Raw genomic sequence first — 17,530 nt, 5'->3', positions numbered from 1 at the left:
CGGCTGAAATCCCTGTCATAACAGCAAGGGGGTGTGGGTCTTCTCATTTCAAGAATGTATACATGTATATATAAAAGTGATGATAAAAACAATTCTCTATATAAAACAGTATTTTTAAAACACGTATTAGAAATCTATTTGTGTTTTAGCATTTAGAGAATTGATTTAATTCTTCTCAATGTACCTGTGACCGAGAAAGAGGTGAGGGGCCTCCCCATGATATTTTATCTTCTCACCCAAGCACCGGTGTAGAAGTCGGGGTTATTGCTTGTTTGTATAATTTTTTGATAATGAGGCCTTTTTTTTAGTAAAAGTAACACGAATTTGTACACTAAAAATTATTTCAATTGCGCAATACTAGTTGGTAACATGCATGTTTGCTTGTTTTGTTCATGCAAAAAAGAAAAAGAAAAAAGAAATGGGAGATATGTATCTCAGACATTAAAAAAGAAATTAGAGATATAAAGATAGATAATATTAACGCAAAGGTGCCTTAAGATAGACATATACCCGTTGTGAATTTTTCTGCGCAGCTTAAAGAAACGTGTTAAATCATATCATCTCAAAACGGCTAAAACTGTTCCACAATGTTAATCGTTAATATAAACCTGTTTTCTACAGATTCAGTTGTAAATGACGAAAAAAAAAAATTCTAAATATCATCATTTGAATGAACACTAGTATATCACCCGTTTCTTTTACAATTTATTTGTTTCTTTCGTTGCAAAAATTTCTTTATATAAGTTCCGGTAGTTAGATAGCAATCTAAATAAAGTTAACATGTTGGAGCAATGTGTTAATCATACCCATCTTCATTTGTATAGCTCAAATGTATGAATGGCCAGGAGTAAATAAATGCTTGATCACGCTACTGATCCGATGAGATATCTGAATAACTAGGAATTTTTAAAAAGCTATGAGAAAAGAGAATCGACTTTAAAATGTTTTACGTGAGAGATTTAGCACTTATTCGACTAGTTTTTCTTTATATGTCCCTGGATTTTACCGCAGCTTGAAGAGAATGGACCTTGAACTGTTGTCACTAAAATCCAAGCTAAAAATCCCTCATAAGAAATTACTTCTGTTTTCATTCAGCTGAAATATCTCTTTGCCTGCCCTATTTGGAGCTGAATTCGGAAATAGTACCTATAAACCCCCTAAATTCGGCCTTACCCGTAATATCGGTCTATATAATCAATTAAGATGGTTTGCCATAATGAGACAGTATAGATTATATGAATCAACAACGCCCGTGGTTACAGCTATTTATCGGAACAACATGTTCGCCACATCATGGCTATTGAATGCACGTGGGGTAGGATAGTGAATAAAGTTGCCTGTACAAACATTTAATATCACAACTCCCATGGAAAATGGATATAGGTGAATCGCTGTACTACCCCATACTTTTATAAACAAAGTCATAACATAATATTCCAGTAGAGAACACATTTCTAAAATTATTATTTAGCTGAGCATCAAGTCCTGATTAGAACTGTCAACAACAAAAAAAAAAAATGCTTAAATCGAAAAGCAGTTGAGACGCCAGTGTCGTACAAGAATGTTGTGTTTCAAGAAACCAAGTACCTGATTTTTGTAGGATGAGCCCTTGCACTTTAAATGACGGGTTTCTACTTTCCGGGTGCTATTAATTTCCGCCGCTTTTCTTTTCTTTCAGAGCTCTTTTTCCAATTTGTTTGCTTAGGTGATTGATTTTTGGCAAAAAGTCATTTTCAAATTAATTTACAGGTTTATGGGCAATAATAAAAAAAAAAGACGCCCAAAACAGCCCCTGTAACGCCTTTTGTTTGTCAAATAAAATAAAAAAATTCGGCTCACCGGACAAGAGTTTGTAGAACGTCAAGTAGCTTGAAACACAGAGCACTGACCTTGTATACTTTCATCAGCCCATCTTGTCCCCATGCTAAAAACACAAATCAGACTAATATTTGTAATTACATCATTTTTACAAATAAATTAAAACCAAATGATATTGGGCATAGCTCTTAGGAATGGTTACATTGGAATCAAATGATTGGTAAAACATTTACTAACGTGAAATAAAAATAGATGAGAAAAAAAAAGTAACATGTTTAAGGTAACACGTTTGGATGTATTTAGGATGGTAATACGTTTCAATCTATACTCGTTTTTTGTGTGTGTGTTTGTTTTTTGTACAAAAGTTTGCGTAACGTGAAATAGAGTTTCATCGCCTTCCGTGTTTATCACTTTTCCTCCTTCTCCAAAATATACACACACTGTTACACTGAAAAAGTTTATGCAGAATATTTATTTATTTATTTACAAAATGTTACAAATGTTTTTAATCTTCCTTTCTGTGCTTGGCTTCTTCTCTTTGTCTATGAGCTTCGTTCATTCTTTCAACGGTCTCCTTATCTTCTTCAGCTAATTCATTATCGATACGTTCACCTCGAGATTGCTTCATGCTATGACCGTGAGAGAATTGCTTCTTGTTATGTTCTTCTAATTCCTTGACGCTATTGAACATTTCGTTGTGACCTTCCATGGACTTTTCATATGGACGACCAGCACCTAAAGCAGCTTCGGCATGGGCAATGTTTGATGGTCCAGTGTGGCTAGTTCCTTTGTTTGAGCTCATTTTTTCTTGTTTATTAATATAAAATTTGATATTGAAATGAGAGTAGAAATTTTCTGACTCTTTATATACAAAAAAGAATCGGACTAGGGGAGTTTTTATTTTTTTTTAGCATGGGTATCATCATTAAATCATTCTGAACTGATTAAATAGCGACTCAGCATTTTTGTTAGTCTGATCGTTGATTAGTATATCTTTGATGATCGGTGGCGGATTCAACCCAAGCTGACGAGCTCGTTCTAAAGAAAGGTAAAGGACAATAAGATGCTGTTTAAAAAGTATTACAAACAAACACAAAAATTACCCCAACGGTCAATTCTTTTTATGCCGACACATGGTCCATACGCATAATTTAGATCAAATGCCCTCAGCATTTTATCTGTTTCATCCAGATGCTCTTGGTGGACTACAAAAATACAAAATAAAACTTATAAGCGTCCCGAAAAAAAAACTGCAAGAAATAGACCGTACTTCCTTGCTTGGCGCTACCACCAATTTGGACAATATCATCTTGAACAGTTTTCTTATTTTTTTGTTTAATATGGCGGCGAGTTTTTGGAATGTCCAACTTTGTTTGCTTCTTTCGTGGCATATCTGATATTTAGAATGAAAGAGAGACGAAATAAAAGTGACAGAAGCCACAGCCATCGTATTTCATCGAGTCAGATATGCTGTTTGGTTTCAAGTTTTTTTTTTGACAGGTTTTCTGCCTGTTACAATGATTTATGCTGAGATCGGATCGCTCGGTGAAATGTTTTTAGTCTATATTTCAACCTGAACGAGCATATATCATACCTACATAATGCAAGTCGACATGTATCGAAGAAGCACAAAAATACATGCACAAAGGGTATTTCTTTTATTATAATGGGCGCCAAACAATGCTTGCATGAGTATGCGAGTTAAGCCTTATACTTTTGTTTCATACTGATCCTCGGGAGGTTAATTTTTTTTTTTTTTTTGGTTAAGTCGTCATAACGTCATTTTTTATTAAGTGCATTTTTTTTTCTACAAGATTCTAATTTCCAAAGCCATAAAAATTGTATTCTGCCCAATTGACAGGATTTTGTATTAATTTATCATCGATTGGAAGAGCATGACTTTCAAAGTCTTCATCAGGTACAGCATGTCCTACACTTTTGGTTGATTCGGGAACTAATTTAAACAAGTCATGGTACTCCTTTGGTAAAATAAACTTGCCCTCCTCGTTAGATCTTTTTCGAAGGCTTTTGAGGACATATTGATTAGCGACATCATTATGACGTTTCGTTGTGTTAGCTGTAAAATGTTGTCCGATTTGAGGTAATTCATTCGCAGCATCATAGTAACCGATACACTCTTCATATTGAACTGTTTTGAATTGAGTGTAATGTGCGTTGTATTTCTCGTCAAGTGCGTCCTGCAATGTTTTTACAGATTTATTTGTTGGGTGAAGCACTTTCCAAGGATCACGACATGTTTCTGCACGACAGGATTTGAGAACTATTAACAATGCATCCAACCTATTGACAAGCTGTATATTCGCTTGATCATACAAGTTATTCATTTCATAAGGATCCTTTTTCAAGTCGTAAAATTCATGCTCTCCTGTACACCATACAGTATACATGTCTATGAGGGTTGTTAGTTTGTTTTTCTCTCTCTCACTCCCTCTTTTTTTGTAAGTATACTAACAATTGTAATCCTCAGAGATGACACGAAGCGTTTTATATGTGTTTGGACCTTTCACTTGCATATTATCGTAATTCTCGGCCATCTGGTACTCACTCCAAAACTCTACGGCGAAACTTTCTTTGGAAATATGTTTGCGATGATTCTTGAGTGCCTTTGTTAAAGGAATAACACCGCCATCAACCCAAGATGGAATGTATTGGTCACCACCAGCCAAAGCAACAAATGTAGGAGCTAAATCGTGATGAGCGCTGACAAGCTCACTTGTTTTTCCTTTTTCAACCCCAGGACCACGTACAATAAAAGGGACGCTAATGATCAATGTTAATTACTGTTTACCATTTATAATATTAAAAAGACCGTACTTGATATCTTCTTCCATGTTAGTACATTTACCAGGAAGAGCCCTATGTTGCCCAAGATGATATCCATTATCTGCACTATAAATAACAAATGTATTATCAAGCTCTCCAGACTTCTCCAGTTCCTCAAATATTGTGCCAACCATTTCATCTACGGATTGTAACGCACGCAGACGATTTCTATATGTTTCATCAAATTCCTCAACCAGTGTAGCGTTTAGCTTTTCGAGCTCCTTCCAATACGAAGCTGTTTTAACTTGAGTTTCGGGATTGAAATGTGGGGTACGAGGGACTTTGAAAAAGGAAATTATTATCAGGTATTTTATTTTGTCAGATGACAGATGCATTATTCTCTTACTTTGGACATCCTTAAAAAGATGAGCATGACGAGCAGCTGGAACTGGAGAGCTTGTTTTCATAGATCCATCATTTCCAATTTCAAACTGACCATGGGGAGCCATAGGTGCAACTAGATATTGATTAATGCCAAATAATAAATCATCAAAGTTTTAAAAAACAAAGTTCTTTACCCCACAGAAAGAAGGGATCATCTTGAGCTTGCACCCTCTTGAGAGCAGCACGTGTCTTTGCATGAACAATATCAGTTTGATAAGCATCCTTATAATAAACAGGAGCCTCACCATTCACAGAGAACACAGCAGTATTATATACATATGTATAAGGATCCACTAACTGTTCTTGATAATCAAAGCCTTTGGGTGTGGGATCATTGTAATTATTAACGCTATATTGATTCATTAATTTACCAATGTAATTAGTATTGTAACCAGATTTTTGTAGCCAAAGGGGTAAATAGTCATCGCCTAATTTTAGTGTGTTGAAACGATTATAACCACCATAGGGAGGGGACACATCTGTTATACTAAATATCGATACCTAGTTAGTTTTTCTATACTTGACTGTATTTATTCTACTTACTTTGTATTATGAGCATATTGACCTCGCAAAAGACCAACACGACTAGGACAGCAGATAGCAATGGTAGCGTAATGATTCTTGTACATCGTACCTTCATTGACAAGATACTTTTGGACATTTGGCATATAATTTAAAGAATCCAGTCGATAGTCTTGGTCATCTGTAAAAATGAATACGATATTGGGTTTCTTTTGTTCTTTAGCATTAGTTAATGCAATTAAGGCAACAGTGCCTAATAATATGCCCGCTAATTTCATATTAGAAAGATGGTCGTTGATTGATAAATGGCCAAGTATATAAAAAAAATAATTAATTTATATGTCTTTCAAACCAGGAATCAAGATATGTCGGCATCAGGGATGTAATATTGTATCATTCGTGACACATGCTGAGAATGGCGTAATATTTGATAGTGATATCGAAATTATTTGCCATAGTTGTAGGAGTTTATATTCCGTGTACCATATCGCACCATTCGTTTAAACGAAATTGTATAAAAATGACATATATGGCGACAAATTAGAGATTAGAAAGAGGAGGCTGCTACATGACTTAAGCTATTTACTTATGTGTAGTAGAGAAAAATAAAGTATAGAAAGCCGCGGAAGTATCGTTTAATGCTGTACAGAAATACTGGGTTCAGGTCAATGTTAAAATACGTATCATAATCTTCCACTTTGCAAGCTGTCCTCAGCTTTCTTAAGTGAACGAACAACGGGTCTCTCAGGGACAGCAAATTTTTCTTTGGACAACCGAAGTGCGCTTAGCTATAATGTAGGATCGGATTATTAACAGACAGCAAGAGGCCAGTTTAACTTATTTCCTTAAACCAAATGAAAATTCATTGCAATATTCATATATTAATCCTGTCTGCTTACTTTTAAAGTCTCGTTGAGACTTAAATCTAATATTTCTGACCAAGCTCAAATTCAAAATTAGCGCAAGAGTGAATGAGACAATTGAAATGTCGGACAACACACTTGTCTACCAAAAAGGCATTGGCAAACAATAATGAAAAAGGGTTAAGGCGCTAATAAAAAGTGTATGTAAAATTTAGAGATTTAAAGACTGGCTATAATACAGAAAAGGCATGCCAGTTAGGACTTTCGGTTCTTAGTGGAACTACCGTCATTCGTTTTTTTTCCTTTTTGACGTTAATGAAGAAATCGAGGAACCCTTCTCCCAATGGAAAAGTTGGAAATTTATACAAAATCTTAAGAGAGACCAAAAGTACCAAGACGGCTATACAAATTAATTTTTGATACTGTGCACTCAAAGACAGACCAATTAAAATCTGTCTGTTACTCATTATTTCTAATGTCACATCCATCACATCCCTTGTTAATAAAGACCATAATTTAACGTATTGTACAATTTTATTCCAGTCGCCAAGGACGTGGAAAATCAACTCAAAGAACTTCAGTTTTAAATCTCAAACAGTCAAAGGCGACTAGTTCGAGTTTTGGTAAAACATATTGCATTTATTAAAAAAAAATTCACTCACTTGTAAAAGGAAGACCTTCAAGACCCAGGAGTAATGCCATCACTTCCTCAATCACCTCACCGGTGGGAGGGATTCGGTTTAGTGCGGCCCAATCACATCGTTTGGTGATCTCCGAGTACATTACCTTAACATTGTCAGGAATGCCCGAGTGATCATAAATATGTTGGATACTGCTTTGTACAGCTTTCAACAATAACGAAGGCTCCTTACCTGAAACAAGACAATCTTGCCAGCCACAAACAATGTTGTACAAACAGGCAAATGTGTTGTTGTTACAAGTTGATTCACGAATGACATCAAAGCAGAGTGTTCTGGTACGTTCAACATCATTACGTGATTTACATAACAGACTTAACAAACGACAGTAGCGACTAGAAAATATATAAAGTTAGATACACCATCCCCTTTTGTCCCTTGTGCGCTCACTAACAGTCCTTGACTGTAGATACTTACGGGCCGGAGACATCGGGGCGTTTAGCCTTCAGACATTTGGCTAATTTAGCACTAAGTCTTGTGAAAATATGGTGGAAGGCCTTGGCCTACATCATACGAGTATAGTTTAGTAAAGGCTTCATGCATATTATTTATACTTACATTTTGTGAACAGTAATAGGACAGAATCCAGGCATAGGCCTTTTCCCTTGAATCCCATTTGTCAGGTACGTCAATTTGATACAATCCTTCGATGCCGTACTTACACATGGTCTTTGGATCGGGCTTGTTGACAGACTTCATCACCTTAAAGTTGGAGTTAATCTCCTCAAGGATGTTATCAATGTCTGAATCGGTGACATCATCTAGTTTCTTTTTCTGAACCCATTCTTCAACCATGGAGACATATCGCGTGTCCATTTTGGTCTTTTTAACTACCCTTTCTTCCGTAGTAGGTGGTCGATCGTGCACTGGAAGTATGATGGGTCGGCTATCGATCACTTTACTAGGATTGCGGCTGTTTATGAACTTTGTCAACCGATTGTCCTTCTTCTTGCCCTTAGGCACAACAACTGGGATTGGTGGCCGTGCTGGTACGGGGGGAGATGATTTGGATGTTGATCTGACCAGACCTTGCTGGGTGGTGACAGCTGGTTTACCAAGAGCCACATTTAGTCCACGAGCAGGATTAAGAGAGGGTTCCGCCAGTTTAGGTGTAGGGTGCGAGGAAGCTGTATTCAACAACGAAGTTGTTTTAACTGAGCGGGACGGGATCATACCAGAATCAGTAGGCTGATGTGATGAGATAGAAGAGTGTCTCTTCGATTTTGATTCTCTTGGTGATTTGTCATGCGTGTAGTCTGCCATATTGCCTGTTTCATCGTCTGATGAACCTGACTTCAAGAGGTCATCCAAATTTTGGTTTTTGCTCACCGACATCGACAGCTTACGAACTCGTTCTTTCAAATATTTGTTCTCGTCCTTGTACATGAGGTTGCTTGCCTTCAAACTGTGAATCTTGGTGACAAGAGCAGGGTTGACATTGGCGGTATCTTGTTCAAAGGACATTGCTGCGGTGTTCTGAGCCTTGGAACGGATCAAATTATCAACGCGTTGTTGTAATTCGTCACGATTTTGTTTAATTTTATTATTTTCGGATTGTAAATCACGAATGGCTTTTTGCAGCTGGTCCAGCTTCTCTCGAGACACAGTATAATCTGCTGTGGACTTCACCAATTGCTCCCTTGTATGAACAAGTTCTTGTCGGGTTTTATCGAGGTTGGCCCTGTCGGAGTTAAAACTGTTACTTGTTTCTGCGCGTTGCTTGGCCAATTCAAGCATTTTCCTCAAGCTTCGTTTTTCGTCGTTGGCGCGAGTAAGCTTTAATTCGAGATGTTGGATTCGTGACTTGGCTTCAACATGATCATTTTCAACTTGATCCAATTTTAATTTTAACACCTTTGTTTCTTCTCCGTTATCTGAAAGGCCCGCTTCCACTTCCAGTGTCATAAAGTCGTCCTCAAGCTTGTCAAACTTTGCTTGGATACTTTCGACTTCCGCCTTTAAGTTCTTGTTATCGTTTTGTAAGGTGCGGATGAGATTATTTTTTCCCGATATCTCTTGTCGGTGCTTGTCTGAGGTCTTTGGCACTTTATTTACATTTATGTCGTCCGCTAACTTTTCATTTTTCGCTTCTAATTGGTTAATATACACCTAGAGTAAAATCAATCATGAGTTTGATGATAATAAAATAATTAATATGATAGGTAAGCTTACATTTTTGCTCTGAAGAGCTTTTTGGCTGGCCGCCACAGAAGCTTCAGCTTCTTTTAATTTCAGTTGAAGATTATCAATGATAACTTGTAAGCTACCAGAAGGATGCGTTACTTGCTTAGACATAGTTAGTTCTAATTCAAGCTTTTCGGACTTCATGACTTCCAATTGCTTCTCTGCATAGCACAGCTTTTGTTCAAGCGAAATTATTTTTTCTGCTTGAGATATTTCAGTTGATTTAAGAGCCGTGATCTTGTCCGTTTGAGCATTAGTGTCTATAATCGGGACGCGTTAGATCTCTATATTAACCATTCTTAATTTCTTTATTTACCTTGCTTGAATTTCTTTAAGACGTTCATTAACTTGTCGGTTTTTATTATCCTTTCCTTAATACTCCTAATATTGTTGTTAACGTTAGGATTGGTTTCTGCAGACAAGTTGCTATCGGTTTGGTCGTTTCCCGACATGTGGTATATATGGCTTTTTTTTTTAGAATTGGCAAAGAAAAAGAAAAAACTGCCATGAGAAAAAAAAAAAAAATGGGCGTGTTTGACAATAAGCAGTCACAATTGATTTTTTTCACTTTGATGAGTTACGTTGTGACCACATGCACTTTGGATGTTTTTCAGGAAAAATAGAATGTCCTTAAGAAAAGCGAACGAAAAGCATCCACTGATTATTTAAAAGTCTTTTAAAATGAGCAAAAGTTTCATTTAAGATCAAGATGGTTGTCCAGTATTTTCAATCGAGGTCATGCGTATAATTTTCCTAGAATTGCAGCCATATCTTTTAAAACATCATCAATTGTCATATTGATTCCGCTAGGTGTTGCGGCAGGATTTTTCAATATGATCTGATCCACCTTTGCGTACTTATTCTGAGTCCGATGGTTTTGAGCATAAGAAGAGCAGAGGCGTTCAATTATCTTAAATCCACTCACTTGTGGCTCATCGTACACTTGGATCGAGCGAAACTGAAATAATATTTCATGGTAGCTGCGCATTAAAATCATTTAATTGCATTGTTACAGTGAAAACACTTCTTTTTCATAATCAATTTTGGCTTGATAGGGGTCTCAATTGCTCTAGGTATAAGCACTGACACTATAAGTACATATATATGATCCTTAGCATATCTTAGAAACTTTGTGATCGTTAATACAATCGCTATTTTTCGAAGTTGACTTGTGCAATAAAACTCCAGAAAAACCCAGAACATTTTTTTTTTAACTTGAACTGATATGAAAGAAAGTTTCACTGCTTTTCTAAGACTCAGTTGGTGTTATTAACTTTGTGTTAGTCCTGTACATTCTTTAATACTAGACACAAGTGACATAATTTGGAAGGGGTACTTCACAAAAGAAGAACTCCTTCAAATTAAAAATCACGAAATACAACAGTTTCCAAATATACCGGTTTCATTACAATCGTATATGCATTCACTCAAGGAATCTGATAACGATGTCTCATTAAAGAATATGTTGGGCGAAAAACAAGACGTCCTGTATGTAAGTGGGTAAGAGACACTCTTCAAGAAAACAATACTTTAAGTATAAAATCCACTAATTTTGAGCTATAGTGACCTACGAATACTAACCACCAAACCTACAGGAAGGGTATTTAAAAGGCGCATTTGTAAATTTTGAGTTTTTCCTTGAGGTGTAGATACCCTTTGTGTTTTTGGTCTTTTGAGAAAAATCTCAAGATCAAAATCTAATGATTCAATATATTATATTCGCGCTATTCCGGTGCGGAACTACTTGCCTCTAACGGACAAGTTAGTAGGGTATATGTTGCGACAAATCTGGGAGTTCATTGGCACTGTTTTTGATGATTCGAAGATCACTTGTCGATGGTAGGTACAAGCTGTGCATCTGGCCTAAAACTATTTATGAATATATTCTCATTTTTCTTCTCTTGCATGATTAAGAACCGAAAAAGCAAGTCGCTCATCAACAGATCAAAAAAGTGAAAAAAAACAAGTAGGGTTTTTACCGTTCGATGTAAGGGTACTGGAGTTTGGAATCCCAGACACTTATATGGAATAGTGGTTTAGTGGCGTTGATGCGGGAACCGAAGACGTTTTCCAAAAATTTACCCTTAAATCGATTGTTTTTTATATCGAATCACTGTGAATACAAAGTTTACAGTCGTATTTTATGATTCGCCTGCTGATTGCGTCTCTCGTATTAATCGCAAAGAGCCATTAAACTTACCAGAAGATCCTGATGATATTAGTAACTTGCTTTTACCAATATAAATAGCTATTTACCAGTGCAGATTGATGATGGAGCACATCAATAAGCTCGTAAAAAAAAGCCCCTTGATATCAACGTTGATCTGGATCAGTGCAAGGCAATCGTTCCTAGCTTGTTACTAGTGAAGTGATCAATAGAAAAAAAAAGAGAAAAGTTGACGATGATGTCGAAAATTAATAAAATTACCCAATCATCACTATCCAAATAATAATCTCATTTATTACCCTCACATTTGTTAGATATGTTTTTTATTATGTATAAATAGTTAGTTCCATTCACATACACGTATTAGACCAGAAAATTGTGCCATCAGTGAAGTAAATTAGTGCGCACTATTGAATTTTATTGGTGTGTTAGATGGAAGACGTGTAATACGTAGTGTAAAAGTCTAAGAAATTGAAGCCACCATCATACCGATCAGGCCAAGTCTACTGTATCCTCTTCGGAAAATATGTTGAACAAAAGACAAAATCGTAGACATACGAGTGCTTGCAGACCAAAGAGAGGAGGGTATAAAATTGTATGTTCTTTTGATGTACAGCCTATGTTAAAAATATTTACCAAAATTTATGGTGCCTTAGATACTTCAGATTATAGTTACATCCGGAAAATGGTATAATAATTCTGCCATGCTGTCAAATTCACTTTAGCTCAGTTTGATTCTTACTACAAGGTAGTACAAAACTAAACAGGATAATGATGAACAAAATGAGGTTGAAGATAAAGAAACAGCTTAAACATGTATATTGATAATATTTGTTTAATATAATATGGGTTTTAAACAAAACAACTTTTCTGGATATACTTCGTGCTGAGCTTATTTTAACTTTTTCCCTATTTTCTTATTTTTTAAAAAAACTACATGTTCATTCAAGATCTGCCGATCGAGATCTTGCAACTGATTATTCGAGATTTACCAAAATATGCCGCGTTAAACTGCATGAGGGTCTGTAAAGCCTGGCATGAGCCTGCTACGATGGCGTTTTACAAGGAAATGGTTGTGAATCTCGGCAACATACCGAAGTTGTCAATAGTCTTGAACCAACGCGATCAGTTTTCTAAACTTGAGAAGTGGACCAAAGAGCTTAGAATTCAGAATGATGGTGACTATGGTACGGACTCAGACTATGATTCCGATGCCGAAGCAGTACAATACACTCTGGACAGTAAAACATTCTTTAAGTTGTTATCAAAATTACCCCAGTTGAAGACACTTAATCTTGTAAATTCTGCTCAAACTGAGCATTATATGGAGCTTATTGACGACGCGGATATAGAAGGGTTACCTCAACTTGAGGCCATTTTACCCGGGCATTTACCAGACAATGAAAATTATTTTTTTTCGGAAAAGAATATGTTCAGATTTTACTATAAATTCCGGAAATCATTAAAAATTATGGAGATAAAGTACAGGCACATTGTCAATGAAGAAAAGACTATGCGAGGTGCGTATTTGTTGTCAAAATTTAGCTGCTTAACTGTATTAAATATAGAAGACACTTCACTTGACAGCAATTTATCTTGTGTAAACATCTTAAATGCATGCCCCACTCTCGAAATACTTTTTTTGAAACGCCAATGTCAAGTGCCTGATTCGGTCTTCTTCCAGAGCTTCAACCGCAAGCTCACAAAATTGAAAAGCTTGAACTTGGAAATCCCGCAACTCTCTAGCGCATGCGTCAAATATTTAACCCACTGCGCTATATCTGACAATCTGGAAAAGCTTAATATTACTTTATCATCAGATGACATCGTATCATGGATAAACAGAGAAGATGAAGATGTTTTGTTGGACTTTGCTAGAAAGTTAAGCTTTGTAGAAGTTGTTTGGTTTGATTCTTTCAAAGGTAACAGTGGGGTTACTACATTGCTTCCAATCCCGACAGTTAATATGACCAAGCTTTACTCGGTAATGAACGCAATCAATGGAAAACGTAGGGTTGAATACCATGGATCTTTTAGCGATAGTTTATATGGAGAAACTATGATCACAATGATGGACAATAAGAATATGTCAAGTTTTGATATTATTAATGGCTGTTTGGAGGAGAATAAACTCGGTTGGCTAGTCCCTGATACTAGCATTTCTGTGATCGGGCCAGAGAAATTAAATCATATCATTTTTAAGGTGAAGCAAAGCAAGGAACCGTTTAGTCTTCACCTGTTAAAATTCATGATGGTCAACTGCCCGAATATCAAGACGGGGAATATCGAAACTGAAACACCAAAGACCAGGTTAAAGTTGGAAGTAAAAGGTGCTACTTTTGACATGCATTTGACTGGACCTTTCCCTAAGTTTAAAATATTTGATATGATTTCAACATATGTCCCTCGAATGGGAAATCTGGAAATTGAAAGACCATTTGAAAATCTAAACGACGATGATGATCATAAATTCTGTTTGGACTTGGCTGGATTAAATGATTTGAAAGAAGTATCTATCACTATTGACTTCAAAGGTCGGGATGTAAAAGGTATGTTCTGTGCCGTATTTAAGTTCCCAGGCAATGATACAGTTCATTGCTATTCCGTATCCTATAATCCTGGGGAAGCATACGTCCAAAAATTTGATACATTACCTGAGGCTGGTTGTGATGAACACTTCGGTGCATTTGCGCGCAAGGTATTGATTCAATGTAATTGGATAAAACAGGTAAAGGTATGTGTAACACCTCAGCAAGTTTATTCTGGTAAATATAGGTGGGTCACCCGCTTACAACTATCATTCATTATTTTAAAATAAATTTTTCTATCCTTGTCTTTAAAATTGTTCCCATTTTACACAGATACACTTTTTGAAAATGAGAATTACGTTCTGAGCAATAGTTTGTTTCCACCTGTTGATAAAAAAAAAATGCAACATATCTTCTCACTTGGGCTTTAATAAAGTCGACCTTTTTTTTTTCAATAAGCATATTCTCTTTCCCTTAAAAAATCAAACTGTTTCTGTCTGAACAGAGATAATTCCCATTAGCCCAAACGTGGTATTCTTGACGCTGTTTGTTAGAAAAATTAAAATCAAAAGCTACTTTTTAGTCGAATGAATTCTTTGTATAATTGGATAAAACAGCAGTAAAGATTGTTAAGATGATCTGTATGCAAGTAGTTTAAAAATTCTTGTTTTATTTACTATCGACAGGTCTATAATTATTTCTGATTCTGTAGGTAATCGTCACACTTTTCCAAGTGAGCAAGTCCTGTTCGGGAACCCAGCAAAATAGGATGATTTGACAGGAATAAATTTAGCCCTTTTCCCCTGTATTCTAACTTTTTTTTTAACAAAAAAGAAAAAACTAAATGTCCATTCAAGATCTGCCAATCGAGGTCATGCGTATGATCTTCCTGGAATTACCGAGAAATTCTGCTTCTATTTGCAGTTATGTCTGTAAATCATGGCATGTCCCTGCTACTGACACATTCTACAACGAATTGGTCTTAACACCCAGAAACATGTGCTATATTCCAGAGATCTTAAGAGATCGTAAACACTTAGCTAAACTTTCAAGAGCGACCAAGACACTTTTAATCGAAAACGATGAAGAGTGTGATGATGACGAGTGTGATGATGACGATTTTGATGATGACGATTTTTATGACGATTTTAATGTTCAAGAAAAAGTCCAAAACATCCTTCACCACGATACTTTTTTGGGGCTGTTGTCAAAATTAACTAACCTTAAAAAGCTTGATCTTAGTGGGTCTTCCCAGACTTGGCATTACTCAGATTTGCTTTTCGCAGTTAATGCAAAGCGCATGCCTTCACTTGAAGTTTTTTTACCTGGAGAATTCTCGCCCTTTGAAGAAAGTATTTTGAAAAGCCGTATACTCCAAGTCTACGACAAATTCTACAAATCTATGAAATATATAATCATAGGCTACAAGAACCTTGTGAATACAGAAAGAACTATCAGCGGCGCTTCTTTATTGTCGAAATATAAATGCTTGACCGAGTTAGTGGTCGAAGATGATTCCATCGATAGTAATTCATCTTGTGTAGACCTATTGAATGCCTGTCCTAATCTTGTCAAGCTCACCTTTACCAGGAAATGCCAAGTACCTGATTCTGTTTTTAATCGGGATAACAACTGTAAGCCAACGAGATTAAAAAGCCTGAAATTGGAAATCCCAACGTTGACCAATGCATGCGTCAAATATTTACTTCGTTGTGTTGTATCCGATCATTTGGAGAACTTTGACATCACCCTGACGTCCGAAAACTATATTTCGTGGGTAAACAGAGAAAATGAAGACCTTTTGTTGAAATTTGCAGCAAAATTGAGTACTGTCAAGATTGTCCGTTTCAATTTCCGTTATCCTCCCCACGATGTTAACATTTCACCACCTTTTCCAACAGCTAATTCAACCAAGATTTACTCAGTGATGAATGCACTCAATAGAAACCGTCAAGTAGAGTATTGTGCATTATTTACTGACAATGACAACCGTCGCTTGGATCCGGTTATGATAATGGTTGATAAGCACACATCTACTTTTAATGAAATCAAGGGTTGTTTAGAGGATGGTAAACTGGATTGGTTGATGCCTAATACCAGTATTTCCATGATCGGGCCCGAGATATTAAACAATGTCAGTTTCAATGCGAAGCACAACGTGGGAGCCTTTGCTCCTCATCTATTAAGATATATGATAGCCAACTGTCCGAATATCAAAACTGGAAATATCACGACTGAAAATCCATACAGCCGTCTGAATTTGATAGCAAAAGAGACCGCCTTTGATTTAGCATTGCACGGACCTTTTCCAAGTCAAGAATTTATCCGTTTGCTTTCGACATATGTCCCTCAGACTAAATCTTTGAAAATCCTAAGAGGAGGTCATTCTGAAGATAAAGATGATCTTAAGTTTAGCTTAGACTTGACGTGTTTAAAGGGTTTAAAAAGTGTGTCGATTGGTATTAACTACGCCGGGCGACTGATAAAAGATAATTTCTGTGCTCAATTCAAATTTCCAGATAGTGATGTTATTCATTCCTATGTCTTTTCCAACTATCCTAAAGCACCGGTACACAGATTAGAAAAGATAGCAAAAGCTGACTATGATTCACAACCTTGTCTCTCTTCTCACAAAGTTTTCATTGTATGTCCTAGAGTCGAAAAGCTGGATATCCGTGTAACGCCTCAAAAGGTTTTTGTCAGCCAATACCGAATGGAGCAAATTGCCCACTTTCAAATTTCATTTGATATTTCAAAATAAATTCTTTATATCTAAGTACCTTCTTTTCAACAACATGTCTACTGTTGTTTCTCATAAAGCTATGAACTAACACTTTTTGGGAAATAGTTTACAAATGTTCGAATATGTTCCGAAGGAACATTGTTGCAAGTCTCAATTATACCTGTAGGAAAATCCTTTTTGTTACAAAATTAACTACGTTTGACCTTATTTTTAACTATTGACCAAAAATGCTCAATCGGATGAAGTTTAAGCGAACAAGAAGAGATACAAATGCACCTACATCATATCATTTAGTCATCCTAATATCAATTTCATTGGATGTATAGATTGGTGATTTATTTATCATAACCAAATAATATTCTTTCATTTTTAAAATGCAATCCATTGATTTAAAATAAAATTTACATAGTGGGCCAGTGACAGTTTATTCATAAAGTTTAATGGTGCTTTTCTTTTGTAATTACCAAAATAGACTTATAGTCTTTTAAATATGTGATCGCGAGGATCCCGCACCATTGACAGGACACACATGGCGTAGATGGCCCCCAAATCTGTGTGTGATACTGCTTTGGTGGTAGGAGTGAATGCAGTAACTGGTGTGCCCATATTAGACCATCCTTGGAGGTCTCATATCTGTATGGAAGGCTAAACTATTATAAAATATACAGTTATTTCTGATATCCAAGGTAGCATTTGGCCATGTAATCGCCAATAATTCATTTATCTCTCTTGAACTTTTTCTTTTGTGGAATATAAATAAATCATTTTGAAAAATAAAA

General features: G+C 36.1%; 7 protein-coding genes across 7 annotated transcripts; 2 read left to right on the top strand and 5 right to left on the bottom strand.

The window, feature by feature from the left end:
• Positions 1-2,275: 2,275 nt before the first annotated feature.
• Positions 2,276-2,662, bottom strand: EV154DRAFT_491992 (uncharacterized protein). The gene has a single exon (XM_051599623.1). The coding sequence runs from the start codon at positions 2,618-2,620 to the stop codon at positions 2,324-2,326; it is 297 nt and encodes a 98-aa protein (XP_051462770.1). The 5' UTR covers positions 2,621-2,662; the 3' UTR covers positions 2,276-2,323.
• An 81-nt stretch (positions 2,663-2,743) lies between these two features.
• On the bottom strand, positions 2,744-3,285 carry EV154DRAFT_547359 (DNA polymerase delta, subunit 4-domain-containing protein; the record flags this gene model as incomplete). Its single annotated transcript, XM_051604753.1, has 3 exons — positions 3,089-3,285; positions 2,922-3,023; positions 2,744-2,856 (listed from the first exon to the last, which is right to left on the bottom strand). The coding sequence occupies exons 1-3, from the start codon at positions 3,207-3,209 to the stop codon at positions 2,744-2,746; spliced, it is 336 nt and encodes a 111-aa protein (XP_051462769.1). The 5' UTR covers positions 3,210-3,285.
• A 300-nt stretch (positions 3,286-3,585) lies between these two features.
• On the bottom strand, positions 3,586-5,923 carry EV154DRAFT_434822 (alkaline-phosphatase-like protein). Its single transcript, XM_051596771.1, has 6 exons — positions 5,590-5,923; positions 5,181-5,533; positions 5,009-5,119; positions 4,654-4,942; positions 4,292-4,599; positions 3,586-4,228 (listed from the first exon to the last, which is right to left on the bottom strand). The coding sequence occupies exons 1-6, from the start codon at positions 5,844-5,846 to the stop codon at positions 3,636-3,638; spliced, it is 1,911 nt and encodes a 636-aa protein (XP_051462768.1). The 5' UTR covers positions 5,847-5,923; the 3' UTR covers positions 3,586-3,635.
• Positions 5,924-6,251: 328 nt separating this feature from the next.
• Positions 6,252-6,919, bottom strand: EV154DRAFT_476369 (uncharacterized protein; the record flags this gene model as incomplete). Its single annotated transcript, XM_051598033.1, has 3 exons — positions 6,252-6,331; positions 6,468-6,573; positions 6,671-6,919. 3 exons carry the CDS (start codon positions 6,917-6,919, stop codon positions 6,252-6,254), a joined length of 435 nt encoding a protein of 144 aa, XP_051462767.1.
• Positions 6,920-7,013: 94 nt separating this feature from the next.
• On the bottom strand, positions 7,014-9,004 carry EV154DRAFT_491983 (uncharacterized protein). Its single transcript, XM_051599622.1, has 3 exons — positions 7,688-9,004; positions 7,547-7,632; positions 7,014-7,464 (listed from the first exon to the last, which is right to left on the bottom strand). The coding sequence occupies exons 1-3, from the start codon at positions 8,864-8,866 to the stop codon at positions 7,086-7,088; spliced, it is 1,644 nt and encodes a 547-aa protein (XP_051462766.1). The 5' UTR covers positions 8,867-9,004; the 3' UTR covers positions 7,014-7,085.
• Positions 9,005-12,402: 3,398 nt separating this feature from the next.
• On the top strand, positions 12,403-14,322 carry EV154DRAFT_491982 (uncharacterized protein; the record flags this gene model as incomplete). Its single annotated transcript, XM_051599621.1, has 1 exon — positions 12,403-14,322. A coding segment is annotated over exon 1 (1,876 nt), but the record flags the coding sequence as incomplete, so codon positions are not given.
• A 489-nt stretch (positions 14,323-14,811) lies between these two features.
• On the top strand, positions 14,812-17,131 carry EV154DRAFT_598310 (uncharacterized protein). The gene is made up of 2 exons (XM_051607041.1): positions 14,812-16,784; positions 16,857-17,131. Exon 1 carries the CDS (start codon positions 14,853-14,855, stop codon positions 16,767-16,769), a length of 1,917 nt encoding a protein of 638 aa, XP_051462764.1. The 5' UTR covers positions 14,812-14,852; the 3' UTR covers positions 16,770-16,784; positions 16,857-17,131.
• Positions 17,132-17,530: the final 399 nt, after the last annotated feature.

Source organism: Mucor mucedo, assembly GCF_025094135.1.
Source record: "Mucor mucedo strain NRRL 3635 chromosome Unknown EV154scaffold_5, whole genome shotgun sequence".
Lineage (NCBI taxonomy): Eukaryota > Fungi > Mucoromycota > Mucoromycetes > Mucorales > Mucoraceae > Mucor > Mucor mucedo.
Note: the sequence above shows the minus strand (reverse complement) of the source record. Positions and strands in the feature narration are given on the sequence as shown.